The sequence below is a fragment of the Mastigoproctus giganteus genome, chromosome 6 (genome assembly GCF_048544385.1).
Source record: "Mastigoproctus giganteus isolate SK-2022 chromosome 6, ASM4854438v1, whole genome shotgun sequence".
NCBI lineage: Eukaryota > Metazoa > Arthropoda > Arachnida > Uropygi > Thelyphonidae > Mastigoproctus > Mastigoproctus giganteus.
This window is the reverse complement of record NC_143580.1, coordinates 177,349,687-177,374,432: the sequence shown is the minus strand read 5'-3', so window position 1 is coordinate 177,374,432 and position 24,746 is coordinate 177,349,687. Positions and strand designations below refer to the sequence as shown.

The 24,746-nt window shown below is 37.0% G+C and overlaps 1 protein-coding gene across 1 annotated transcript in view; it reads left to right on the top strand.

Moving 5' to 3' along the window:
* cnir (cornichon-like protein) overlaps nt 1-24,746 on the top strand; it is a 248,024-nt gene that overhangs the window by 61,518 nt on the left and 161,760 nt on the right. The window contains exon 2 of the mRNA XM_090375532.1: nt 6,932-7,000. Within this exon, the coding sequence (XP_090231658.1) occupies nt 6,932-7,000 (69 nt within the window). The remainder of the gene's footprint in view (nt 1-6,931; nt 7,001-24,746) is intronic.

Below are 24,746 nucleotides of genomic sequence, written 5' to 3'. Positions count from 1 at the left end.
TATCACCCTTCTGGATAGTGACTAATACCAATTTCTTTATAAAGACAATCAAATCTGTTGAAATTAGACTAATGAAATCCAACATGTGCATGTTAAATATATGGAGTCTGCTGACGAGGCTACTAGAGACGGTCGTGTTCAAAGCCGCTAAGTGGATTTTTCTTATTTATTGATTTGAAATTATTGTTTTTCTAAAACTTTTGATTTAAATTTAGTAGTATAACATTATTTTGTGATTTTCTGATTAATTTGGTGTATTTATTCTTTACTCGGCCTTGTAATTGCATAAAAGTATCGGTAAGGGTTTCCACGTGTTTCAACTCCGCTACCGTTCATAATTTTCCCACCTTTGTGATACGATAGTTATATACCGTACTAGATAGCGTTAGTTGAACTTCGTTAGCAGTTAAATTGTACGTTTAAATAAATACATATAACGACTTAGATTACAAACGTAATATAATTAATTATATTTAACATAATTAATAACATAATTAATTATAATCAATTAATAAATTAATAGAATCATGACTCAGACCAGAGCAGCAAAGCAAAAGGCTCAAGCTAATGGAAGTGCTGTGGCTCAGAGCAGAACTGACGGGGGCAGTTGTCCTCTGACTCACAGCCTTATAAAATGCACTGTTTGCTTGTTGATTGCAGAGCAATCGGGTACGGGACATGATACGGCCAAGAGGGATGTCTTTGTGTGTGCACGATGCAAGGAGTGTATCGATATCAGGCAACAACTCGGCGTTCTTGTGGGCCTATATGAGAGCTTGAAGGACAGGGTGGATGCCCTCGAAGAAACTAAATTGAGGGGCCCATCAAGCTCTCAGCTGCCCACATCAACGCCAGAGCTTGCACTTGGGCATCGCGTGACACAGAGGCAACCCCCAAGGCAGAATGCGCTGGTCCCGAAGGAGCTAGTAGTTGTTGGTGACTCTATTGTCATGGAAACGGGGAACATGCTTTGTAAAAAAGATAGGTGGAACAGGACCAGGGTATGTCTGCCAGGGGCAAAGGTTGATGACGTTGTAGAGCGAATATCATCTTTTAAGGGCACAAAAGGTGATATAGTTGTACACGTTGGCACTAATAATATTAAGAGTAGGAGACCGGCAGAATTACTTAACAAGTACAGGTCACTGTTGAACAAAAGCCGAGAATTAGGGTTGAATTTGAAAGTGTCTGCAATTCTGCCCAGACACGATAGGAGGGAGTATATGATGAGAGCCTTGTCAATCAATTCGGCCCTGGAAAGATTGTGCAAGGCTCAAGGGGTAGAATATTTTTCAGCCTGGACTGTACTTGTTAACAGGAGAGATTGCTTCTACAGGGATGGGATACACTTAAATAGAAAGGGTGCAAGAATATTTGCTGATGCTATCGAGGCAGTGTTAGGTGGGTCGGAAAACTGCTAGTTTGGGGGGAGACAAAGACCAATAGATTGACAGTAGCCACTGGCAGAGGTGAAAAAGATTCTTGCACTGCTTCTATTAGAATGAGCAGAAGCCTGAAAAACAAGATGCATGGTATTTCAGAGACTGCTGGGAGCCATTGCGGTACAAGTAAACACATGGGTTGTGTTAGGGTAGCTAAGAATAGAAACAGGTGCAGGTATACTTGCGTGTACACCAATGCTAGGAGTTTAGTAAATAAATTTGATGAATTTGAGGTATTGCTCAAAACATCAAAGGCAGATATTGTTGGGATATCAAAGACGTGGTGTCACACAGATATAAGGGATGCAGAACTGCAATTTGAGGAGTACAACGTCTACAGAAAGGATAGACAGGATAGGAAGGTGGGAGGGGTTATGCTATTAGTTAAGAAACACATAAAAACCAAGGAAGTGAAGCCAGTCGACATCGCTGGACCGTGCAGTGTTGAGTCAGTTTGGTGTGACATAAGCATTGGGAGATCAAAATTGAGAGTAGGAGTGTGCTATAGGCCTAATGACTCTGATGAGTATAATAAGGAACTGTACAGGGAAATAGAGTGGGCCAGTAAATCAGAGAGTCTTATAATGGGAGATTTTAATTTCCCAGATATTGACTGGAATTTGGGGGCTGGTTACTCACACACTAGTAGGGCTTTTGTGGATTTATTGGATGATTGTTTTCTACATCAGCATGTTCAGGAGGCAACTAGAGGGAGTAATACTCTTGATTTGATTATCAGCAGTGATTCTTCATGCATTAAGAATCTGCAGATAAATGAACCACTAGGTGGCAGTGATCACAGTGTGCTGAAGTGGGATTTACTCAAAGAGGTAACTACCATTAGTGGTAAAGGGAAGGGTTATTGCTTCCGTAAAGGCGACTACGATGGACTGAGACAGTATTTAAATTCTATACAGTGGGACCAACTGATGATGTTACCAACAGCAAATTCAAAATAGGAAGCATTCAAAGAACTTATCTTGGAAGCTACTAGGCTTTACATACCAACTAAGAAATATTGTTCAAGGTTTAGGCCAAAATGGATGTCAGATGAACTAATGAGGCATATGGTAGAGAAGAAAAAGGCATTGGATACTTACAAATTAACACATGACACAGAAGCCTATGATAGATATAAGTTGATATGCAACCAAGTTACAAAGGAGGTTAGGCAGGCGAAGGCAGATTACGAGAAATCTTTGGCAAGGGATGCAAAGAAAAACAGCAAAGAGTTCTTTACTTATGTAAACTCTAGAAGGAAGGGGATGAATCAGATTGGTCCACTTGATATTGATGGGTCAACTGTTGATGATCCTGCTCAGGTAGCTAACAAACTAAATGAATATTTTGCATTGACATTCACACATGAGGAGTTATTCAGCAAGGGGAATGCCAGAGGTGTATTCAACTCTAGCAGTAAGCTACAGAATCTTGAAATAACTGGGAGTAAAGTGGAGGAGAAACTGTTGAAGATAAACACAAGAAAGGCACCTGGGGTGGATGGGATCTATCCAGTTATATTAAAGGAGGCAGCAAAGGAAGTAAGCAAACCCTTAGCCATAATTATGAGAGCTTCCTTGGACTCAGGGGAGGTACCCATAGACTGGAAATGTGCAAATGTGACCCCAATTCACAAAGGAGGATCAAAGGCTGACACAAGTAATTATAGACCTGTGAGCTTAACTTCTGTTCCAGGAAAATTACTGGAGGCACTGGTTAAAGAAGCACTGCAGGATCATCTAGACAAGACTTCAGTTATAGCTCAGACACAGCATGGTTTTGTTAAGGGGAAGTCTTGCCTGACCAACTTGATTGGATACTATGATGCAGTCACAAAAGAACTGGATGCAGGGAATAACTTTGATATTATATACTTGGATCTTAGAAAGGCTTTTGATACTGTTGCACATGGAAGACTGCTACACAAATTGGAGCAGTGTGACATTGAAGGCAAATTGCTGCTATGGATAAAGGGGTGGTTGAGGGGGAGAAGACTCAGTGGTAATCAATGGACACTGCTCATCGTGGACTAATGTTATTAGTGGAGTCCCTCAGGGCTCAGTGTTGGGTCCATTATTGTTTTCTGTATTTATAAATGATATTGATGATGGTATATCGGGATTAATGTCCAAGTTTGCAGACGATACAAAGGTTGGCAGGGTTGTCAAGGACACTACTGACACTATGCTGCTGCAACAGGATCTGGAAAGGTTGAGCAGATGGGCTGAGTGGTGGCAAATGAAGTTTAACATTGACAAATGTAAAGTACTACACATGGGAAACAGCAACCCCAGAGCAACGTATCAACTCTGTGGTACTACACTGACAGTGGTAGAGAATGAAAGGGACTTGGTGGTGGTTGTGCAGGCAGATATGAAGTTCTCTGAGCAGTGCAGACGGGCTCCATGAGCTCATGGAGTATTGTCAATGATATACAGGAATTTTTCCAGCAGGGATAAGGAGGTGATTATTCCATTGTATAAGGCAATGGTCAGGCCACACCTAGAGTACTGTATACAGGTCTGGAGGCCTCATTTCAAGAAGGATGTAGAGCTGCTGGAACGTGTACAGAGAAGGTCAACAAGATTAGTGAATGGAACAAAGGGGTGCTCTTACAAAGAAAGGCTTAAGTTTTGCAGATTACAGTGTCTGGAGACTAGGCACCAGCGTGGTGATCTGATAGTGGTGTATAAAAGCCTTGAATGGTTTGAGCATGCTCAATGCTGATGGGATTCTTCCTCTAGCTCAGAAAATCACCTGAGAGGGCATAAATTCAAATTGAGGAAAGACAGATGTAGGATAGACGTGCAGAAATTTGCCTTTAGCCAGTGGGTGGTTGGTTGGTGGAACAGACTTCCATCCCTTGTGCTGGAGGTTGATAGCCTAAATAAGTTTAAGGCTCAGCTGGACAGGTATTTTGAACGAACAGAGGGGTGAAGTGGAAGTGGGTTTTTTTTTTTTTTTTTTGGCTGATGCTGCATAAGCTTGCTTTCTTGCATAAAATGCCTCTACTAATGCTAATGCGACATGTACATCTTAATGGCGATGTCTTATTTTTATTTTTACCTTATTTCTTTATTCAATTTAAACTCAACAAAAAATACTAAGGTGCAAGAAGTTTGTAATAAAGAAGTATTTTTTATCCATTTAATCTATATCAGCTATTGTAATCAAAAGATTTGTTATAATTCCTTCTAATAAAGGATAAGTGTACAGTGTATGGATGGGGAGTAAAGGATTTAATTATTTGGAATAGGTGTGTTTACATGATTATTTATTATTATTATTATTAGCCATATGGTGCAAGGAATCCTGAGGCTTATGCTGCACCAGCCAAAAAAAAAAAAAAATTCTGAATTACCCCGAGAGAGAGAGAAGAGTCAGAAGTAGAAGGGTATCACCAAGAAAGAGAAGAATGATGATATCCAGCTCAGGACCCTAGGTGTGCCAAGCCCATACTCACCAGCTGTGAGCCCCTGGGGTTAAATATCTTAAGGACATGAACTATATTGAGAAACTAATCTATTGTGTAAAAATTAAGATAATGATCTGTTTCATGAGAACATTACAATTGATTAAATGGACAATGTATGGCTTTGGAAGAACAAGAGCATTATAGGAGTTAAAACTGAATGGTGACATTAGCCATAACAAAAACAGTTTATAATACAGCATTTGTTAAGAGTTTCTCGATTGTGGCTATGATTAAAATTGTATTGAGCATTAACCTCAACATAAGGAGCTGTGTAAGTAGTAGAAAATTAATTTGCTGCATTGCTAATAAGGATCTGCATTAATTATGAACCAAGAAGTTCACAAAGAATTTCTTTTGAATCATTTTTATAAAACAAAATGCTGTATTTCTGCAGTGATCTGCCCATACCTGTGGAATTATTCCAAAAACTTTGAAGTTATTCCTTATTGAGTAACCCCAGGGACTCACATCTGGTGAGTATGGGTTTGGCACACCCAGGGTCCTGAGCTGGATATCATCATTCTTCTCTTTCTTGGTGATGCCCTTCTATTTTCTCTTTCTCTCTCTCTCTCTCTCTCTCTCTCTCTCTCTCTCTCTCTCTCTCTCTCTCTCTCTCTCGGGGTAATTCAGAAATTTTTTTTTTTTTGGCTGGTGCAGCATAAGCCTCAGGCTTCCTTGCACCATATAGCTAATAATAATAATAATAATCTTTTTTAATTGTAGTTGTTGTAAGTAGTAATATTTTTAAGCATAATTGTTTTGTTTGTTGTTATACTCCTTACCGAATAACTTTTGTAATGTTAATTCATTCTGCTGTAATGTTAATTCATCCTGCTGTAATTATTATTATTATTATTAGCTATATGGTGCAAGGAAGCCTGAGGCTTGTGGTGCACCAGCCAAAAAAAAATTCCCGAGTAACCCTAAGAGAGAGAGAGAGAGAGAGAGAGAAATAAAAGGGAATCATCAAGAAAGAGAAGAATGATGATGATATCCAGCTCAGGACCCTGGGTGTGCCAAGCCCCTACTCACAAGATGTGAGCCCCTGGGGAAAATGTTAGCTCATCCTGCTGTAACATGTCATCTTATACAGTGCACGTTTAACTAATGTACACATTTATTTGACACCTCCACTACAAACTCAAAAACTTGAAGTTATATGCATACAAGACCCACAAGCCACCATGTCACACTTTGTTTCTGATTTCAATTTAGAGTTGTTTAGTGTCATTTCAGTTTAGTTGTTTGAGTGAGTGCATATTGCATATTTTGATTTTTTATATATTTTATTTATAAAAATATTCTGTTCTAAGTACATATTGTTACTACCCTTACTGTAAACAGTGAGTGAAAAAAGAATAACGATCGTGTTCCAATAAAATGCTTGGAAATGGAAATCATTAAATATTGAAATTTAAAGTGGAAGTTTTAAAGTTTTGGCAAAAAGGATTTCTGACATGGATTTAGACATAAAAGAAGCTGTATGTTCGAAAGAAGATCAGATGAGCAGCTACATATTTATTTTAGAAGAGAAAAAAAAAAAGCAAGCCAAGTAATTGAGTAATGCCAATACTCTTCATAAAATGGAATAAGTGTTGGCAGTTTATAACATTTATGGAAACTGTCTAAATGTTATATGAAAATGTGCTGTAGCATCCATTTCTATTACATACTTCTTTTTTTTTTCTCCAGAACGTATGTCACATGTCATAGCAGGATATGCTGTATATTAATCTTTATTGCTGCTGAAACATATACAGCACAGCAATAATACCCACCACAGCTTAAGAGGCTATAGATTTAACAGAGGAAAATTAGGTTGTATTAAGTATTAAATTTATACATAATTTGCAACTTAAACTGAAATAATGATGACATAAGTGATTTTTATGTGAGAATGAAACTACTTTTATGAATATTTTTCTTTAAAAAAATTCTGTAGGGGATGCATGTATCAAAAAAAGTAGCTTAAATACTTTCTGATAACTGTGTTGATTCCTTAATAAGTTTTCAGGTTATAACCCTTTCAGATCTTGAGTGTGATTATTTAAATGCTCAACAGTGCTGTTCGAAGCTTAATAGGGTGAGAATTAATAAATATATCATCTTTTAGGTACTTATATAAACCAATTTGAGATTAACAAAAAAAAAAAAAAAAACAGTACTATATTTGATGAATGTAATATGATATTAAATACTTTTAGATAAAAAAAATATCTATCCATAACATTCAGGCCAGATTCTTATCTTAGTTGCAATGTTTGCAGTGCTGCAAACATCTTAAAGAAAGCATGATTATAAAGGTCTTTGTTTAAAACAGTAACAACTATTTAAGGCTTCCATAAGTATACTGAATCACTTTCAAGACTACCTGAACAGATGAGGTAATGGAAAAGAATTATGCCATCTTTATTTTTTTTCTATATATTATTCTGTCACCTTAAAAACTTTCAAGCTTGAGAGGCCCATCTTGGTTTAGCAGACGGTATGCGGTTGCTGAATTCTGACTGTATACCACTAATTGAATTATCCATTGTATCATGAACACCATATTGACAGTCATAAATCACTGTAGTTGTATACTAATCAGGTCCTGTAAGGTTTTTGGCTATTCATAAGTAAAATCAAAATTTGTTATATATTTTGAGGTCTTAAAGACTTAAGTCCTCAATTTACTAACAAGGCAGTTAATTGTATGTTCAAGATTAGTAGCTTTTGATCTGTTTACCTTCTTAGTCTCACTTGAGTAATTTTGGAAGTGATAGGGTTGTTTCTGCAGAAATACATATTTCAAGAAAAGTACTGATAATTGAAACACCAGCATTACTAAAGTTTCGTGGTGTTTTTGTGAAGTAGTATCATCAGACTGTTGATAACATTACTAGTAGTATCAGTATCATCAGACAGTTGCACTTATGGTTTTATACATTTGAAAACGGTAGGGACTGTAGTTTTGTGTTTATATTATTTCTCTTTTTTTATAGCATAATTAATAAAAGTTTTGTTTTGTTTAAAATGACAAGTCCCAAGTAAAAATATTTGTACTCGAGCCTGCCTTGTTTATATAAATATGTAGCAATATAAATTGTTTGTTTTGAATAAAAAAATTGAAATTCATCTTTTGTAATTTAAAGTGATTTTTTAAATGAATGGAATTACCATTCATTTCATTCAGCTCACTACGCATTATCACAGGATTGTTATGTAGATATTGTTAATGTTACAAATGTGTTTGTGCTGTAGTTTTTGCTGAAGAACAAAAAACTGATGTAATTTCAACTAAAAGAGAAATAAGAAAAAGTTATTTCCATAACTCGAATGTTTTTAGGTTTATTCCTTTGAAGTTTCACTACAATTGGTAGCAGATAAACATTATGAGTTCTGTTAAAAGCAAGACAGTGTCTAATATTTTATCTCCAGAAGAAGGATTTAAGCTTAGGGAGCCTACAGTACTTCCTTGTGGCAAAGGTTTTTAAGGTAGACCTTGAGTCTGGAGCCCCCAACCCAATATATGCCACATAATTCACTGAAAATTGAGTGAATTTCTGCTTCTAAATTTCCATTAGCTTCACTATTGAACTAGAAAACAGAACCCCAGTCTTTCTTGATATGCTGGTAAAGAAAAGAGAAACCCTGTCATAATGGGAGTTTCCTTCAAACCACAGATTTGGCAGCTGTAAATATCCAGCTACTCAGTGTGAAGGTTGGTAGAGTGAAGGGACTGATCCCTGGGGTGGGTGAGTCTTATATAACTGCAGCCTCCAGGTATTAAACTCAGAATAAGACTAATTCTTCAGAGCAGTGGTAATACCACAGGATTTTACAGCAGAACAATAGCCATTGGAGAAGTTCCTGGGCTATGTGAAATGATCTCAGGGATAGCAAAGAGGCACCAAGTGCAGGAGTAGAACAGGAAAATCAAGTGGATCCCAAGAGTTACCTCTTCTCTTCACTTCCAAGAAATCTGGGACATGGTATAACAAGACAGAATGCCAATGTGACAAGCACTACATAGTAAGGCTTGCCCAAAACTTCAGGACACAAGAGCATGCCATTGACACCAGAAAGGGAGAGATTATTTATTGGTATCAGTGAGAATTATAGATTAAAACTAAAGAGTGCACATATCCTTAAGTAGAAAGGTAGTGCATTATTGGATAGCTGGGGGGGGGGTATACCCCTCAGCTATCCTTATTGCACAACTTTAACTCACTCACTCACTCAAAGTGAAAGAAGTGATGATTACCACTGGAGAAGAAACTTGCCAACATCTCTGGGCAACACTGGAAGTTCTGTTCTTTCATCCACTATTTTGCTCCTGTATATTAAAGATCCTCTTTCATTGGCTGGAAATCCCACAATATGGTGTACTGCTGACAGTACACCATATTCTGCTTTTTAGTTAGAAATAGATATAATCTATTATTGTCAACATATAATCTGTTATTGTCAACAACCAGTTTCTTAAATGCTGATCTCCAAATTATTCTCCTGTGGGGAGGAGAAAGCTCAAACTTCAGTCCTTCTAAAACCCTGTACTGTCTTGTTTCTTACAAAAAAAGTCCAGTGTTTTCATACTCATCTTCAGCAACACTCAGATTTTTAGACAGGATCATATCTCTTTAATGGAGATAAACCGACTTCTGTCCTTTCTTGTCATAAGTGTATCAAAAATTGCCTCCTCTGTGTGCAGTATTTTTTATTTTTTTTCTGTTTAGCTCTCAGCACATTTTCTCCTGAATAGCTACCAAATTTGAAATCCATACTATGAAATAGTGTTTGCAAATTTGTGATGTTTACTCCAAACCCCTTATGAACATTAGCATTTGGGCTGATTATTGATTCCATGCTTACATATTTTCATTAACACTTTTTTCTGGAAAGAAGCTGTAATTCCACCCCTTCCTTCCAAACCAGGGAATTAGTAACGTATACAAATGACTAGTCATGACAAAAGTCCTTGTAGTAATTTTTTCCTAAATAAGTAACATATAAATTAATTTTTTAGTTGTATGCTAATACAAAATTGCATTTTGTTTAAGGGTTTTTTTTTAAAATTTCATTTAACTTTTATTTTCCTTTCAACCATTTCAGTGAATTAACCATATGCTTATTACTATTATATAAGAATATTATAAACTAATTTAAAACATGTATTTTTTATGTGCAAAAAATTTTAGGATTGCCTTCATCTCCTCTGTTCCCCTGACTTCAAGCTGGAGATTTGATAAAGTAACAGCTCTTATTCTTACCTGCTCTAATATTTTTCCAACATGGGCTTATGTTTTGTTACCAAGTTTTTGTTCCATTTTTGATTGGTCATTACTTCCCACATGACAATTGATTGGTAACATTATCACTTTTTTGCAAACTGTGAAGGCAAACTCTGGTTCTGTTCCATCTATCTTTATTATAGAATAAAGCATATTCACTTTCCTAAGAATTCAGTATCCTGCTGAAATTACCTCCTGGAACCAAAACAATCTGTACCTTGGATAAACCATTCCCTGGGGCCTTATCTTTCAGGAGAACATCATCTGGCCTAGAGCTGGACATTTAGGTAACTGTCAAACTAATGACTAACAGCGACAGCTACTTATGCCAAGTATCAACTTAAGTTTATCGTTCGTTGCACTTTCTGAATCTAGTACACAGAAAAGCAAGTCAGAGATGAATTGGCATTTTATGCCCCAGAGCCACACCAAGTCATGTTATGTTTACCATTTTCAGTTCAAACCACATTAAAACTAGAAGCCGACCGGGCTAGCCGAGTGGGTAAAGTACCTGCCCGGCAACCCAAAGGTCGCGGGTTCGATTCCCGCCTCGGGCTTGGATCAAAGTACTGCAAAAACCTTGGGAGGTGCAATATGGCCACAGAAGCCGATGCGCCAACAACTACCAAATCAAAAAAAAAAAAAAAAAAAAAAAAAAATTAAAACTAGATAAAATTTAATTGTAAAATATTCAATAAAAGTAATAGTTTTGTTTTATCAAGATAAGTACACTTAACTGATGAGAGTCATCCAGTGACCTACTTTTGAAACCAAAACTAAAAACAAAAAACAAAAAAAAACAATCCTTCAGGTGTACCTGCACTTATGTCTATTCTAATACTAATATGTTGCCTATATTTTAACTTATATAAGTTAAAATCTAACTTGTGTAGTAGTTGGTTATTTATTTCAAGATGCCTTCTTTAGTACAAAATCTTTAATGAGGTGATCAAAACTTCTCTCACTAAACTATCCCCAGTCACTTTTAAGTCAGGAACTGTGCAATGTATGACAGCACTCTCCAGATGGCAAAGTTCAAAAATCAATCTGTTTTTGCTGTTTCAGACTTGAAAACATTCTGTTCACCCAGAAGTAACTTGCAATTCTTTCCAAGCTAAATTTTTTGTTGCAGTTTCTCTATTAAATAGGATCAGTATTGCTTCCTCCAAGTAACACTACAAATTGCTACTCAAAAGTTATAAGAATGGTCACATAACACTGCTGCTGATAATAGTAGGAAATTTTCCAGCTGGGTGGCAATAGAATATTCTTTTCTGGTAGTTTCCCTTACTAATATATATTCTATTATTCATGTGTGCAAAGCTCTTGAATAAAGATGTGCTCTGCAATTTTTGTAGAGATGTTTTTCAAGATTCAAAGGCAAACACACTTCTGTTAAAGACAGAACATTCTGGTGTCTTTTTTTTACAAGCAGAATAGATAAATGTTAAAAGGGTATGTGGATTATTAATTTCTCAAGTAGGTATCTTGTTCTTAATGATTTTTGTGAAAAAGTAAATCTTTATTCAGAAGCTGTAAACATATTTTATTGGATGATCTTAATAAATGAAGAATATCTCCCATAATTGTTCCTCATTTGTTAAAGGATGAATAAAAAGAAAATCAACTTTTTTAAATATCTTTGTCTTTAGTCAGTTGAAGGTGACTGATTTCTTGTCAAAGGTTTATAAGCAGAAATCTGGTTTTATGAATTTGATCCAGAAACAAAACAGGGGTCATCCTGATGGAAATCTTTACAGTTGCTACATCCAAAGGCCAGACAAGTTCCATCTAATAAGGAGCTGAAAACATCGCAGATTCATCCCACCAGACCAAACTGTCAGTCAATAGTATTACAAGATGTGCTATATTTAGCACTTATTTATTTCTACACTGATTTTAATTATTGTTTTAGTCAAGTATGTTCTGATCTAGTTCAGTTAGTGCAGCCACCTTACAGCATGTAAATCAGCATTTCTACAAATATAAATAATAACAGGACAAAACTGAACTAGAATGCTATAATAAATGGAAAATTTTGGCGCCTGAGTAGCCATTACAACAAAAATTCCCAGTTATTATAGCATTCTAGTTCAGTTTTGTTTATTTGTACAGGATACTTGTACAGCCAAGTACAAGTATCCCCCACTCTCTCTCTCTCTCTCTCTCTCTCTCTCTCTCTCTCGGCGCCTCCGTAGCCAGGTGAGCAGTGCATAGCACACGCTTCTTGATTAGACCGGGGTTCGAGCCAGTGATCACCAAATACGGAGGATGTGGAAAGGTCAGGGAATGACCACTGCATATCCCCGGAGCAATATGGCCTTAGTTGCTAATGCTCCTAAAAACCAAATAACAATCTCTCTCAGAAAACCATGAGGGGTAAAAAAAAAAAAGCAAACATATACATGAATTTCAAAATAGAAGCCATTTTCTTGGAATGAATTCTTCACATAAACATACCTGTTAAAACTTCTTTTCTCTAGTGAACATGTGAAACAGAAGGCATGACAGGGACAAACACAAGAAAATTCTGTGGGTGGATGACACCATTTCGGAAGGAGGGAAAGATGCACCATCCTTTATCAAAACTGCTGCTGTTGTTGTTTAGATTACCAAACACTTGTCCATATCAAATTTACTTACTAAGTTGCAGATTATCTCAATAATCAAGAACGTTGTTTTTGTAGAGAGAGCACATTTCCTGAACTTGATATCATTTATTTGTTTATTCATGTGAATACACCATTGAAATTAAACTAACAAACATTGCCAGTGTACACTATTGTTCCTATATAATATCGGTGTTTAGATACACCATAGATAGCTCTTAATAAACTACAAAGTAGTTGTTGTAGGCATCATTTGCTCTTTCTCATATTGTGCTCTGCCTTCACGACGAGTTGCCATGATATTGTTCCTGAAATAGTAGTCAACAGCAATGCCATGTTTAAACCAGCATCTCAACTACCGGCACTGAGCTGCCAGGAGGCAATTGAATTGAAGTATGTATTAAAAAAAAAAAAAAAAACTGAAAGCTGTCGAGGCTGAGTTAACTTGGGTCATGGCCAATTAAGGGGGTAAAAATAACAGCAGACTTAGCTTCTTTAACAATCCTTTTTGTATTTCAAGAAAAGGTGTTTCCTTCCATATGGATGTTTTGTTATACTGTTAAAGTACAGAGCATTGCTACAATAGTCATAGCATAATCGACAGATATACCGCTAGTGTGACAAATATTGTTTGAGTTGCAGTATTCTTTCAAAAAAATAAAACAACCAATTCAATTCAGTGACCAGACTTAATGTTAGCACCAAACAGTAGGCAGACGCTGAGAGCAGGGCAACCCCCCCCCCATGTTTCCACTGATAGCAGGCTAACAAAATAGTGAGTAGTAAGAGTATATAAATTTAAGTTGGTATCAATCTCTGAGTGTCAGCCTGTGACTGCCTCCTCTGGGATCTACAAACTAAAATGCCATTTTCTTTGTGTATGGAGGGGGGGGGGAAATAGGGTGTCCTTTCTAGTCAGACTGTAGGTATGGTATGGTGTCATACCATGTATGTATGGCACAGCTTGCAGTAGTTCTACCAATTAATAGAATAAATTGAATACTACAGAAACAGTGGATGAACAACTGACATGGATTGAGTAGTACACAAAAAATAAATACATAAAAATAATTCACTACAACAGGGCATGCCCTGTAACCGGTATTAACCCGGAATACATTTATTGATCTATTTTAAATCATATAAAGCTAACACACACAGTTTTTGAGGTACTCTGCAGCCTTCAGAATACATTTGTTCCAGCATGCTGAGAGTTCTAATATTATAGTTTTGAAGAAATCTTTCATGCTCACACCACTTAACACTGCATTTTTCATTTCACTGGTGGACCGAATTTCAAGGCAGATGCCCTTTACAAGATGGCAAATCAAATATATAGGTATCAGTGTGATGGAGGGGAAGGGGGGAGAACCACTCCATCTTACCACAGTTCCATAAATGCAAGGAATTAAATGATCACCCTTGTAAATGTTGTAAACATCCACCATCTTTTCATCATGTTTGAATCATCGAATTTTTAAAACAAATATTTGAATCAAGAATACTCTGTAAACATTTTCTGAGGGAGCAAGGAATACTCTCTCCTGGGCCAGGATAGCTCCCATAGGAGAATCTTGAAATTTCAAAAAACGCAAAGTGTAGTCTGTAACCTTGTGTGTGTTCTACGGTCAATTTTAGTTCTGTGAGGGCCTGAGGTGGAATAACTCAGCACCGAGTGGAAGAAAGCAGGAAAACTTCCTGAATGCCTTGTGCTGGATTTGAACCCAGACCCTTCCACTCGGAGAACAAGTACACTACAAAAGATGCAAAGTGTATGTAACCTCGTGTGTGTTGTACGGTCAATTTTAGGTCTGCGAGGGCCTGAGATGGAATAACTCAGCACAGAGTGGAAGAAGGCAGGAAAACTTCCTGAATGTCTTGTGCTGGATTTGAACCCAGACCCTTCCACTCGGAGAACAAGTACGCTACAACTGGGCTACCGTGGACTGCACGAACAGCAAGCGCAAGTCAAGTTATGTGCTTTATATAAAGTTTCCCTGTAATAGTAGGATCTTTATAGGTAAGTGAATCATTCATCTTGTGATGCTACAAGCAGTACAAGCAATTTAAAATTGCAAAACTCAAATACTATTAATTAAAATGTATTAATTCTTTTACTTTTAGATTATGTAATTATAAAAATTTATAATAAAGAGTGAAAATGTCAAACTTCTTGAATACATGCACAGAATCTTTTCATCATATTTGATGATATCTTTTGTATCATTGTTTTTTTTTTTTTTTTTTAAGTGTGTCACGAACTCTATTTCATGATAACAGGTTAATAATCATGAAATTGTTGATTTGATTGATTCTAGTGAATTGATATTTGCTCGAAATTCTGCTTTGATGTTCACATTTTTATTCATGTGATTTTGAATAAGTTTGTCTAACAACCACTGCTCTGCATGTGGAGATATACAGTGTTGCCAAAGATGTGGTTTTGTACGAATTGCGTACGATTATCAAAATGAGACAAACAGATTGTTCATGAATGTTCTTAGTACTTTTATATTAAATTGTTGCACTATCACAGATTCCTGCAAAATTGTACACTGGACTTCAAATACCTTATTCACTTTCAGCTGAAATATTTTCTTAATTATTTCGGGGAGGGATAATAATCCTAAAACTGATTATGATAAGTAATTGTGGGGAATAAAACAGACTGAAAATAAAATATTACTACTTTTCAAGCTGAAAAAATATCATCACACCTTTTGTGGGGTAGGGGATGTATTCCCAATATGTCCTTGTTTAAAAATCGGAAAAGTGGATGAATCGTTAATCCGAAACATTTTCTAAATTACAAAAATATTTGTGTTATTACGTCCCTTTTCAAGGTAGTATTAGTAGTGGCAAATGATGCAGGGAAGCAAGCTTGCATTCATGAACCAAAATATTATGATTGATTAACTGCCTAAAAACATTAGGCCACCTCTTGCCTTGATAACTGCTTGCACCCAGCTTGGCATGACAACATAGAAGGTGTTCCAGCTATCCTGGACCAACTGGACAAAAGGACATTCTGAAGTTTGGCAACGGAGCGAGGCACTGGTGATTGCTGTGTTCCACCGCATCCCACAAATGTTTGACGGGGTTGATGTTGGGGAGGAATATGGAGGCCAAGGGAGCACACAAAATGCTTGGACACGATCCTAGAACCATTCCTGCACAATGTGGGCCTTGCGATACGTTGTCTTGTTTAAAGCATCCAGTGCAATCTCTATACATGATCACCACGGAGGTAAGGTTTGGAGGTAAGGGTGTGTGTTCGGTGGAGATGAGGAGGTCACTTGATGTCCATGAAAATATCCCACAAGCCATGATACCATCACTGCCAGCCAACTGTGCAGTCTGGTTGCATAGTTGGATGATATTGAAATATTATTATTAAAGAAAGCTATTGACTACATTTCAGAACAACCTAGCAAGATAACATTCCTGTATGAAAATTAACTGTGAAACCCTGAAAACTTAAATAGTGAAAGATATAAATAATAATTAAATGAAATATTTAAAATTCCAAGAGAAAACTTCAGTAAGGTTTACCAGTTTTCTGGCAAGGAACAGTTGCTTTTTTCCTGCCTTCTTCCACTCTGTGCTGAGTTATTCCATCTCAGGCCCTCGCAGACCTAAAATTGACCGTACAACACACACGAGGTTACAAGCTACACTTTGCATCTTTTGTAGTATACTTGTTCTCCGAGTGGAAGGGTCTGGGTTCAAATCCAGCACAAGACATTCAGGAAGTTTTCCTGCCTTCTTCCACTCTGTGCTGAGTTATTCCATCTCAGGCCCTTACAGAACTAAAATTGACCGTGGAACACACACAAGGTTACAGACTACACTTTGCGTTTTTTGAAATTTCAAGACAGTTGCTTTAAAATATTATGTTGAAAGGGGTTCGCAAATCAAGAAAGATTGGGAACTGCTGCTCTAGAGACCAAACATGGATTTCACCACTTCAAGCCTCCAATAAGCAAAGTGATGGTACATCACTGCTCAATGATATTTGTCCACAAAATTGTTTAATATTAATTTATGTGGTTCGGTTAACGCGTGACCCAAACCACAACTAAATATAAATTTTTAACCGAACCACATAAATTAATATTAAACTATTTTGTGGACAAATACCATTGAGCAGTGCTGTACCATCACTTTGCTTATTGGAGGCTTGAAGTGGTGAAATCCATGTTTGGTCTCTAGAGCAGCAGTTCCCAACCTTTCTTGACTTGCGAACCCCTTTCAACATAATATTTTTATTGCAAACCACAAACCAAATACAGAGGATGCAGAAAGGTCAGGGAATGACCACCGCATATCCCCGGAGCAATATGGCCTTAGTTGCTAATGCTCCTAAGAACCAAATAACAACAGCAGCAAACCACTAAGCCTATATTCTCTGGAGTCGTATAATAGTTATGAATTTTTATTATAAAATATTTCCAGTACTACATTTTTATAAGCAATATTATGGTATTTATAAGCGATATTGCTTGCTGTGTAAGGGCACATGACCCAAACCACAACTAAATAAATTTTGAACTGAACCACATAAATTAATATTAAAAATATTTTGTAATTTACAAAAATATACCTATGTAAATCTCATCAGACGGCATTACAGAATTTTTAGTGCGAACCCCCTGGAACACTTTTGCAAACCATCAATTGGGAACCGCTTCTCTAGAGCAAAGTTTCTGGCATCCCCTCCCTCCCTATCTCCTTCAACCCATGTATGGTACTAAGTACTGTAGGTTTTGATACCTTTTTAGTGTTTGGGGGTTTCAATAAAAAAATATATACATCTATAGAACAACTACCGAATATATCCTGAGAAATAGCAAAATGGGCATGAATGAAGTACCTTGTGGCCCTCTCACCTTACTTTCTAGGTCTTGCTTCCTGTGACTTCTTATTTACAATGACAAAATTGAAACTAAAAGGAAAGAATATTTAATCTCTTAGAGAGTCATTAAAAATTGCAGGAGATACTTGATAGTATTACATAAAAAGAATTTCCAAAGAACTTCCAGCAGTAGCAGAACTCCAGAGAAGTATTCTGAATGAGATATGATGCAGAATTCAGCAAGTTTAATGAATCTTTATTTCTAAATTCAATCTCATAACTTTTGAATAGCCCCTTGTTTCCTGTATGTTATATAATACCAGCAACAGCTAATACAATAAATATTCAATTTTGCAATCACTACCATGTCTTTTTTTTTTTTCCTTAAATAAATTGCAGTAATGTTTATTCACAATTTATTATATAATATTGGTGTAGATAACCATAGTTAACCCATAAAATTAAACTATGCATGTAGTGTAAAGGCATTGTTTTAATTATATCTCATATCATGGCTACTTTCACGAGATATCAGGTATTAGCATTAGCATTAGTAGAGGCATTTGATGCAAGAAAGCAAGCTTATGCAGCATCAGCCAAAAAAAAAAAAAAAAAAAAAAAAAAAAAGTAACATAAATAAATAAAAATAACCACTTCCACTTCACCCCTCTGTTCGTTCGAAATACCTGTCCAGCTGAGCCTTAAACTTATTTAGGCTATCAACTTCCACGACAAGGGATGGAAGTCTGTTCCACCCACCAACCACCCGCTGGCTAAAGGCAAATTTCCGCACATCTATCCTACATCTGTCTTTCCTCAATTTGAATTTATGCCCTCTCAGGTGATTTTTCTGAGCTAGAGGAAGAATCCCATCAGCATTGAGCATGCTCAAACCATTCAAGGCTTTGTACACCTCTATCAGATCATCCCGCTGGTGCCTAGTTTCCAGACACTGTAATTTGCAAAACTTAAGCCTTTCTTCGTAAGAGAACCCCTTTGTCCCATTCACCAATCTAGTTGCCCTTCTCTGTACTCGTTCTTCTCTGTACTAAAAAAAAAAAAAAAAAAAAAAAAAAGTAACATAAATAAATAAAAATAACCACTTCCACTTCACCCCTCTGTTCGTTCGAAATACCTGTCCAGCTGAGCCTTAAACTTATTTAGGCTATCAACTTCCACGACAAGGGATGGAAGTCTGTTCCACCCACCAACCACCCGCTGGCTAAAGGCAAATTTCCGCACATCTATCCTACATCTGTCTTTCCTCAATTTGAATTTATGCCCTCTCAGGTGATTTTTCTGAGCTAGAGGAAGAATCCCATCAGCATTGAGCATGCTCAAACCATTCAAGGCTTTGTACACCTCTATCAGATCATCCCGCTGGTGCCTAGTTTCCAGACACTGTAATTTGCAAAACTTAAGCCTTTCTTCGTAAGAGAACCCCTTTGTCCCATTCACCAATCTAGTTGCCCTTCTCTGTACTCGTTCCAGCAGCTCTACATCCTTCCTGAAATGAGGCCTCCAGGCCTGTATACAGTACTCTAGGTGTGGCCTGACCATTGCCTTATACAAGGGAATAATCACCTCCTTATCCCTGCTAGAAAAATTTCTATATATCATTGACAATACACCATGAGCTACTCTTGCAGCTCGTCTGCACTGCTCAGAGAACTTCATATCTGCCTGCACCACCACCCCCAGGTCCCTTTCATTCTCTACCACTGTCAGTGTAGTACCACAGAGTTGATACGTTGCTCTGGGGTTGCTGTTTCCCATATGTAGTACTTTACATTTGTCAATGTTAAACTTCATTTGCCACCTCGAAGCCCATCTGCTCAACCTTTCCAAATCCTGTTGCAGCAGCATAGTGTCAGTAGTGTCCTTGACAACCCTGCCAACCTTTGTATCGTCTGCAAACTTGGACATTAAGCCTGATATACCATCATCAATATCATTTATAAATACAGAAAACAATAAAGGCCCCAATACTGAACCCTGAGGGACTCCACTAATAACATTAGTCCACGATGAGCAGTGTCCATTGATTACCACTCTCTGTCTTCTCCCCCTCAACCACCCCTTTATCCATAGCAGCAACTTGCCTCCAATGCCACACTGCTCCAATTTGTGCAGCAGTCTTCCATGTGCAACAGTATCAAAAGCCTTTCTAAGATCCAAGTATATAATATCAAAGTTATTCCCTGCATCCAGTTCTTTTGTGACTGCATCATAGTATCCAATCAAATTGGTCAGGCAAGACTTCCCCTTAACAAAACCATGCTGTGTCCTAGCTATAACTGAAGTCTTGTCTAGATGATCCTGCAGTGCTTCTTTCACCAGTGCCTCCATTAATTTTCCGGGAACAGAAGTTAAACTCACAGGTCTATAATTACTTGTGTCAGCCTTTGATCCCCCTTTGTGAATTGGGGTCACATTTGCACATCTCCAGTCAATGGGTACCTCCCCTGAGTCCAAGGAAGCTCTCATAATTATGGCTAAGGGTTTGCTTACCTCCTTTGCTGCCTCCTTTAATATAACTGGATAGATCCCATCCACCCCAGGTGCCTTTCTTGTGTTTATCTTCAACAATTTCTCCTCCACTTTGCTCTCAGTTATTACAAGATTCTCTAGCTTACTGCTAGAGTTGAATACACCTCTGGCATTCCCCTCGCTGAATAACTCCTCATGTGTGAATGTCGATGCAAAATATTCATTTAGTTTGTTATCTACCCGAGCAGGGTCATCAACAGTTGACCCATCGATCTCAAGTGGACCAATCTGATTCATCCCCTTCCTTCTAGAGTTTACATAAGTAAAGAACTCTTTGCTGTTTTTCTTCGCATCCCTTGCCAAGGATCTCTCGTAATCTGCCTTCGCCTGCCTAACCTCCTTTGTAACTTGGTTACAGATCAACTTGTATCTATCATAGGCATCCGTGTCACGTGTTAATTTGTATGTATCCCATGCATTTTTCTTCTCTGCCATATGCCTCATTAGTTCATCTGACAACCATTTAGGCCTAAACCTTGAACAATATTTCTTAGTTGGTATGTAAAGCCTAGTAGCTTCCACGATAAGTTCTTTGAATGCTTCCCATTTTGAATTTGCTGTTGGCAATATCATCAGTTGATCCCACTGTATAGAATTTAAATACTGTCTCAGTCCATTGTAGTCGCCTTTACGAAAGCAATACCCCTTCCCTTTACCCCTAATGGTAGTTACCTCTTTGAGTAACTCCCACTTCAGCACACTGTGATCACTGCCACCAAGTGGTTCATTTATCTGCAGATTCTGAATGCATGAAGAATCACTACTGATAATCAAATCAAGAGTATTACTCCCTCTAGTTGCCTCCCGAACATGCTGATGTAGAAAACAATCATCCAATAAATCCACAAAAGCCTTGCTACTGTGTGAGTGACCAGCCCCCAAATTCCAGTCAATATCTGGGAAATTAAAATCCCCCATTATAAGACTCTCTGATTTACTGGCCCACTCTATTTCTCCGAACAGTTTCTTATTATACTCATCAGAGTCATTAGGCCTATAGCACACTCCTACTCTCAATTTTGATCTCCCAATGCTTATGTCACACCAAACTGACTCGACACTGCACTGTCCAGCGATGTCGACTGGCTTCACTTCCTTGGATTTTATGTGTTTCTTAATTAATAGCATAACCCCTCCTCCCTTCCTATCCTGTCTATCCTTTCTGTACACATTGTACTCCCCAAATTCCAGTTCTGCATTTCTTATATCTGTGTGACACCACGTCTCTGAAATCCCCACAATATCTGCCTTTGATGTTTTGAGCAATACCTCAAATTCATCAAATTTATTTACTAAACTCCTAGCATTGGTGTACACACAAGTATACATGCACCTGTTCTTTTTCTTAGCTACCCTAACACAACCCATGTGTTTACTTGTACCCCAATGATTCCCAGCAGTCTCTGAAATATCCTGCATCTTATTTTCCAGGCTGCGGCTCATTCCAATAGAAGCAGTGCAAGAATCACTTTCACCTCTGCCAATGGCTACTGTTAATCTATTAGTCCTTGTATCCCCCCAATCTAGCAGTTTTCCGACCCACCTAACATTGCCTCCTGTGACTTCTTATTTACAATGACAAAATTGAAACTAAAAGGAAAGAATATTTAATCTCTTAGAGAGTCATTAAAAATTGCAGGAGATACTTGATAGTATTACATAAAAAGAATTTCCAAAGAACTTCCAGCAGTAGCAGAACTCCAGAGAAGTATTCTGAATGAGATATGATGCAGAATTCAGCAAGTTTAATGAATCTTTATTTTTAAATTCAATCTCATAACTTTTGAATAGCCCCTTGTTTCCTGTATGTTATATAATACCAGCAACAGCTAATACAATAAATATTCAATTTTGCAATCACTACCATGTCTTTTTTTTTTTTCCTTAAATAAATTGCAGTAATGTTTATTCACAATTTATTATATAATATTGGTGTAGATAACCATAGTTAACCCATAAAATTAAACTATGCATGTAGTGTAAAGGCATTGTTTTAATTATATCTCATATCATGGCTACTTTCACGAGATATCAGGTATTGCACTACTTCGAATAAGTAACGCTTCTCTAGCAGAGAAGAGTACTGTTACTTATTCTCATTGGGCACTACCACCAGGATGGCACCGTTTCAAGGCTTGTTGGCCTATCATCATTGGGTGGGCAGGTACCCTGGTAATGCAAACATGCCGTCACAGTTGCAAAGTTAATTCCACAATATGAAAAATGCCAAAGGGTGAACAAAATGATACTGTATTTTAAAGACTAAATGCACAAAGCATAATTCCATATGGGTTTAAATCAACTATATAATATCGGTGTAGATACACCATAGTTAACCCATAAAATTAAATTACATACATAGTGTAAAAGCATCGTTTTAATTATATCTCATTGTATGAGACTATGGTGTATCTACACTGATATTATATAGTTAATTTAAATGCATTTGGAATTATGCCTTGTGCATTTAGCCTTAAAAATTCACAATTTATGTAATGCAGAGGTGAAGGGAGCATATGAATATCACATAGCATTTTTCATAAAATGTAATGTGACTTGAATTGAGGCATTTTGATTCTTAAAAAAAAAACACCGATCTTTCTCCTCAGATAGCTTTTTTTATGTTTTCAGTAATTTACTTTTCAGTAACTGCACCCTCTAGATGGAGAATTGCACTTTCAAGGGATATATGGTAAATCTAACTAATATTAGTATAATATGAATATTTTAAATTTTGATAATTAAACTGTTTAATGTGCATGACCACATATGAAGGATGCAAAAAAATTTAATTAAAAATTGATTAATGTGATGGAAATATGAATTTTAGTGTTTATTAGTATGGTTTTAACCTTTGATCTGCATCATTGATTGTGTTGGAATTCAAATGTATACTTGCATTGTGTACACCAATGCCATGAGTGTAGTAAACAAATTTGATTAATTCAAAATACTGGTGAAGTCATGAGATGTAGGGATATTGGGAATGTGTTGCTGCTCAGAAATAATGGATACAGAATTTGAATATGGACATTCTATTTTTTGTGTTATGCAGCCCCAATTAAACTGTGGAAACTCTGCAGTATATTATGTGTTGATACCATACTGATGAAGGCCAATCAATGTAGTAATATAAATGAATTGTTGGTTTTTGTGTTGAATGACTGGCCACTTAATCCAGATGGCAGCAGAAACTTCTGCCATTCCTGTTGCCATCTCTGTTACCATATATATATACCAGGCCAGGGATCTGCTTATCTAGTGTTCCTATTATAGGTGATTATTGAGCTCACTTCCCATGTGGGAAGTGAGCTCAATAATCTTTGGGAAGATTATGCTCTTGATTAAGAAGCGTACAAAATCTAAGACAGTACATCCAGTCTACTTGGGTGAACAGTGCAACTTTGAGTCAATTTTGTGTGATATAAACACTGGGAAAAACAAAACTGAGAGGAGTGGGTTATATATATATATACCTGATGACTATAATAAATATAATGAACAACTACACAGACAGATAGTGGGCCAGCAGTTCAGAATGTCTTCTAATGGGGATTTTAACTTTCTGGATATTGATTGGAACTTGTGGGTAGGTGGCTCACATAGTAACCAAGCTTTTCTGGATGTTTTGATTGATTGATTGCTTTCTATACCAGCATAGGGAGGTAATGAAAGAAAGCAAATACTTGATGTGAACTCACTTTACTAAATGATCCAGCCCATTCAACTACTTACTCAAGCACCATTAGAAACTCAAAGAACTTCATACGTTATCCTCATATTTATAATTGGGCAGTATATCCAGACACTGACCCTCAGCAACCACTGTATTTTTTGCCTTGAATATATTCCAACCTCATCTGATAGCCCACCTCCCAATAACTTATTCAGTACTCTCTTGAGCATGTCAAAAGGAACAACATTGAAAGATCATAAATTCTGATTTCTGTGATCAACCTTCTCCACTTCTGAATTCAATGACTGCCTATGATTTTGTTTCTCCTTCAGGATTCTATTATCAAAGCTATCCCCTGGTGGAACCATGAGTTCACTTCTTTTTGAGGACAGGTTCTCTCGGCAAGAAAGGAGTTCCAAAGAAGGTAGAGAACCTGCCTTCTATTGAGATTGAGCATCTTAAGTGTGTTTATTGTGATCTCAGAAACCAATATAAGAAAGCAGTCATAAAAGCCAAAATCAGTTCTTGGCAAAAGTTCATTAAATCTTATGGAAATAATGGGATCTGTTCTATGAACCCTTGAGGACTTTCATGGATCAGACACTTGGGGTCTGATTTTTGAGCTTACAGTGAATAAAATTCTCTGGAGAAGTTTACAGTACTATTGCAACTGATCGGGTGAAACTGTCTCTTGGACTGAAACTATCAATGAAATATTGAATGTGCTCTTCCCTAAAGATGATCCTTTTACAGACCTCTCTGTAAACCACTATACTTAGATCCACAAACTTGTTCTGTTCATCTCCTGATAATATGCCTCCTTTCTCAGTTGGAAGCAGCTGTTAAAAAATCAAAAACAAATGCCC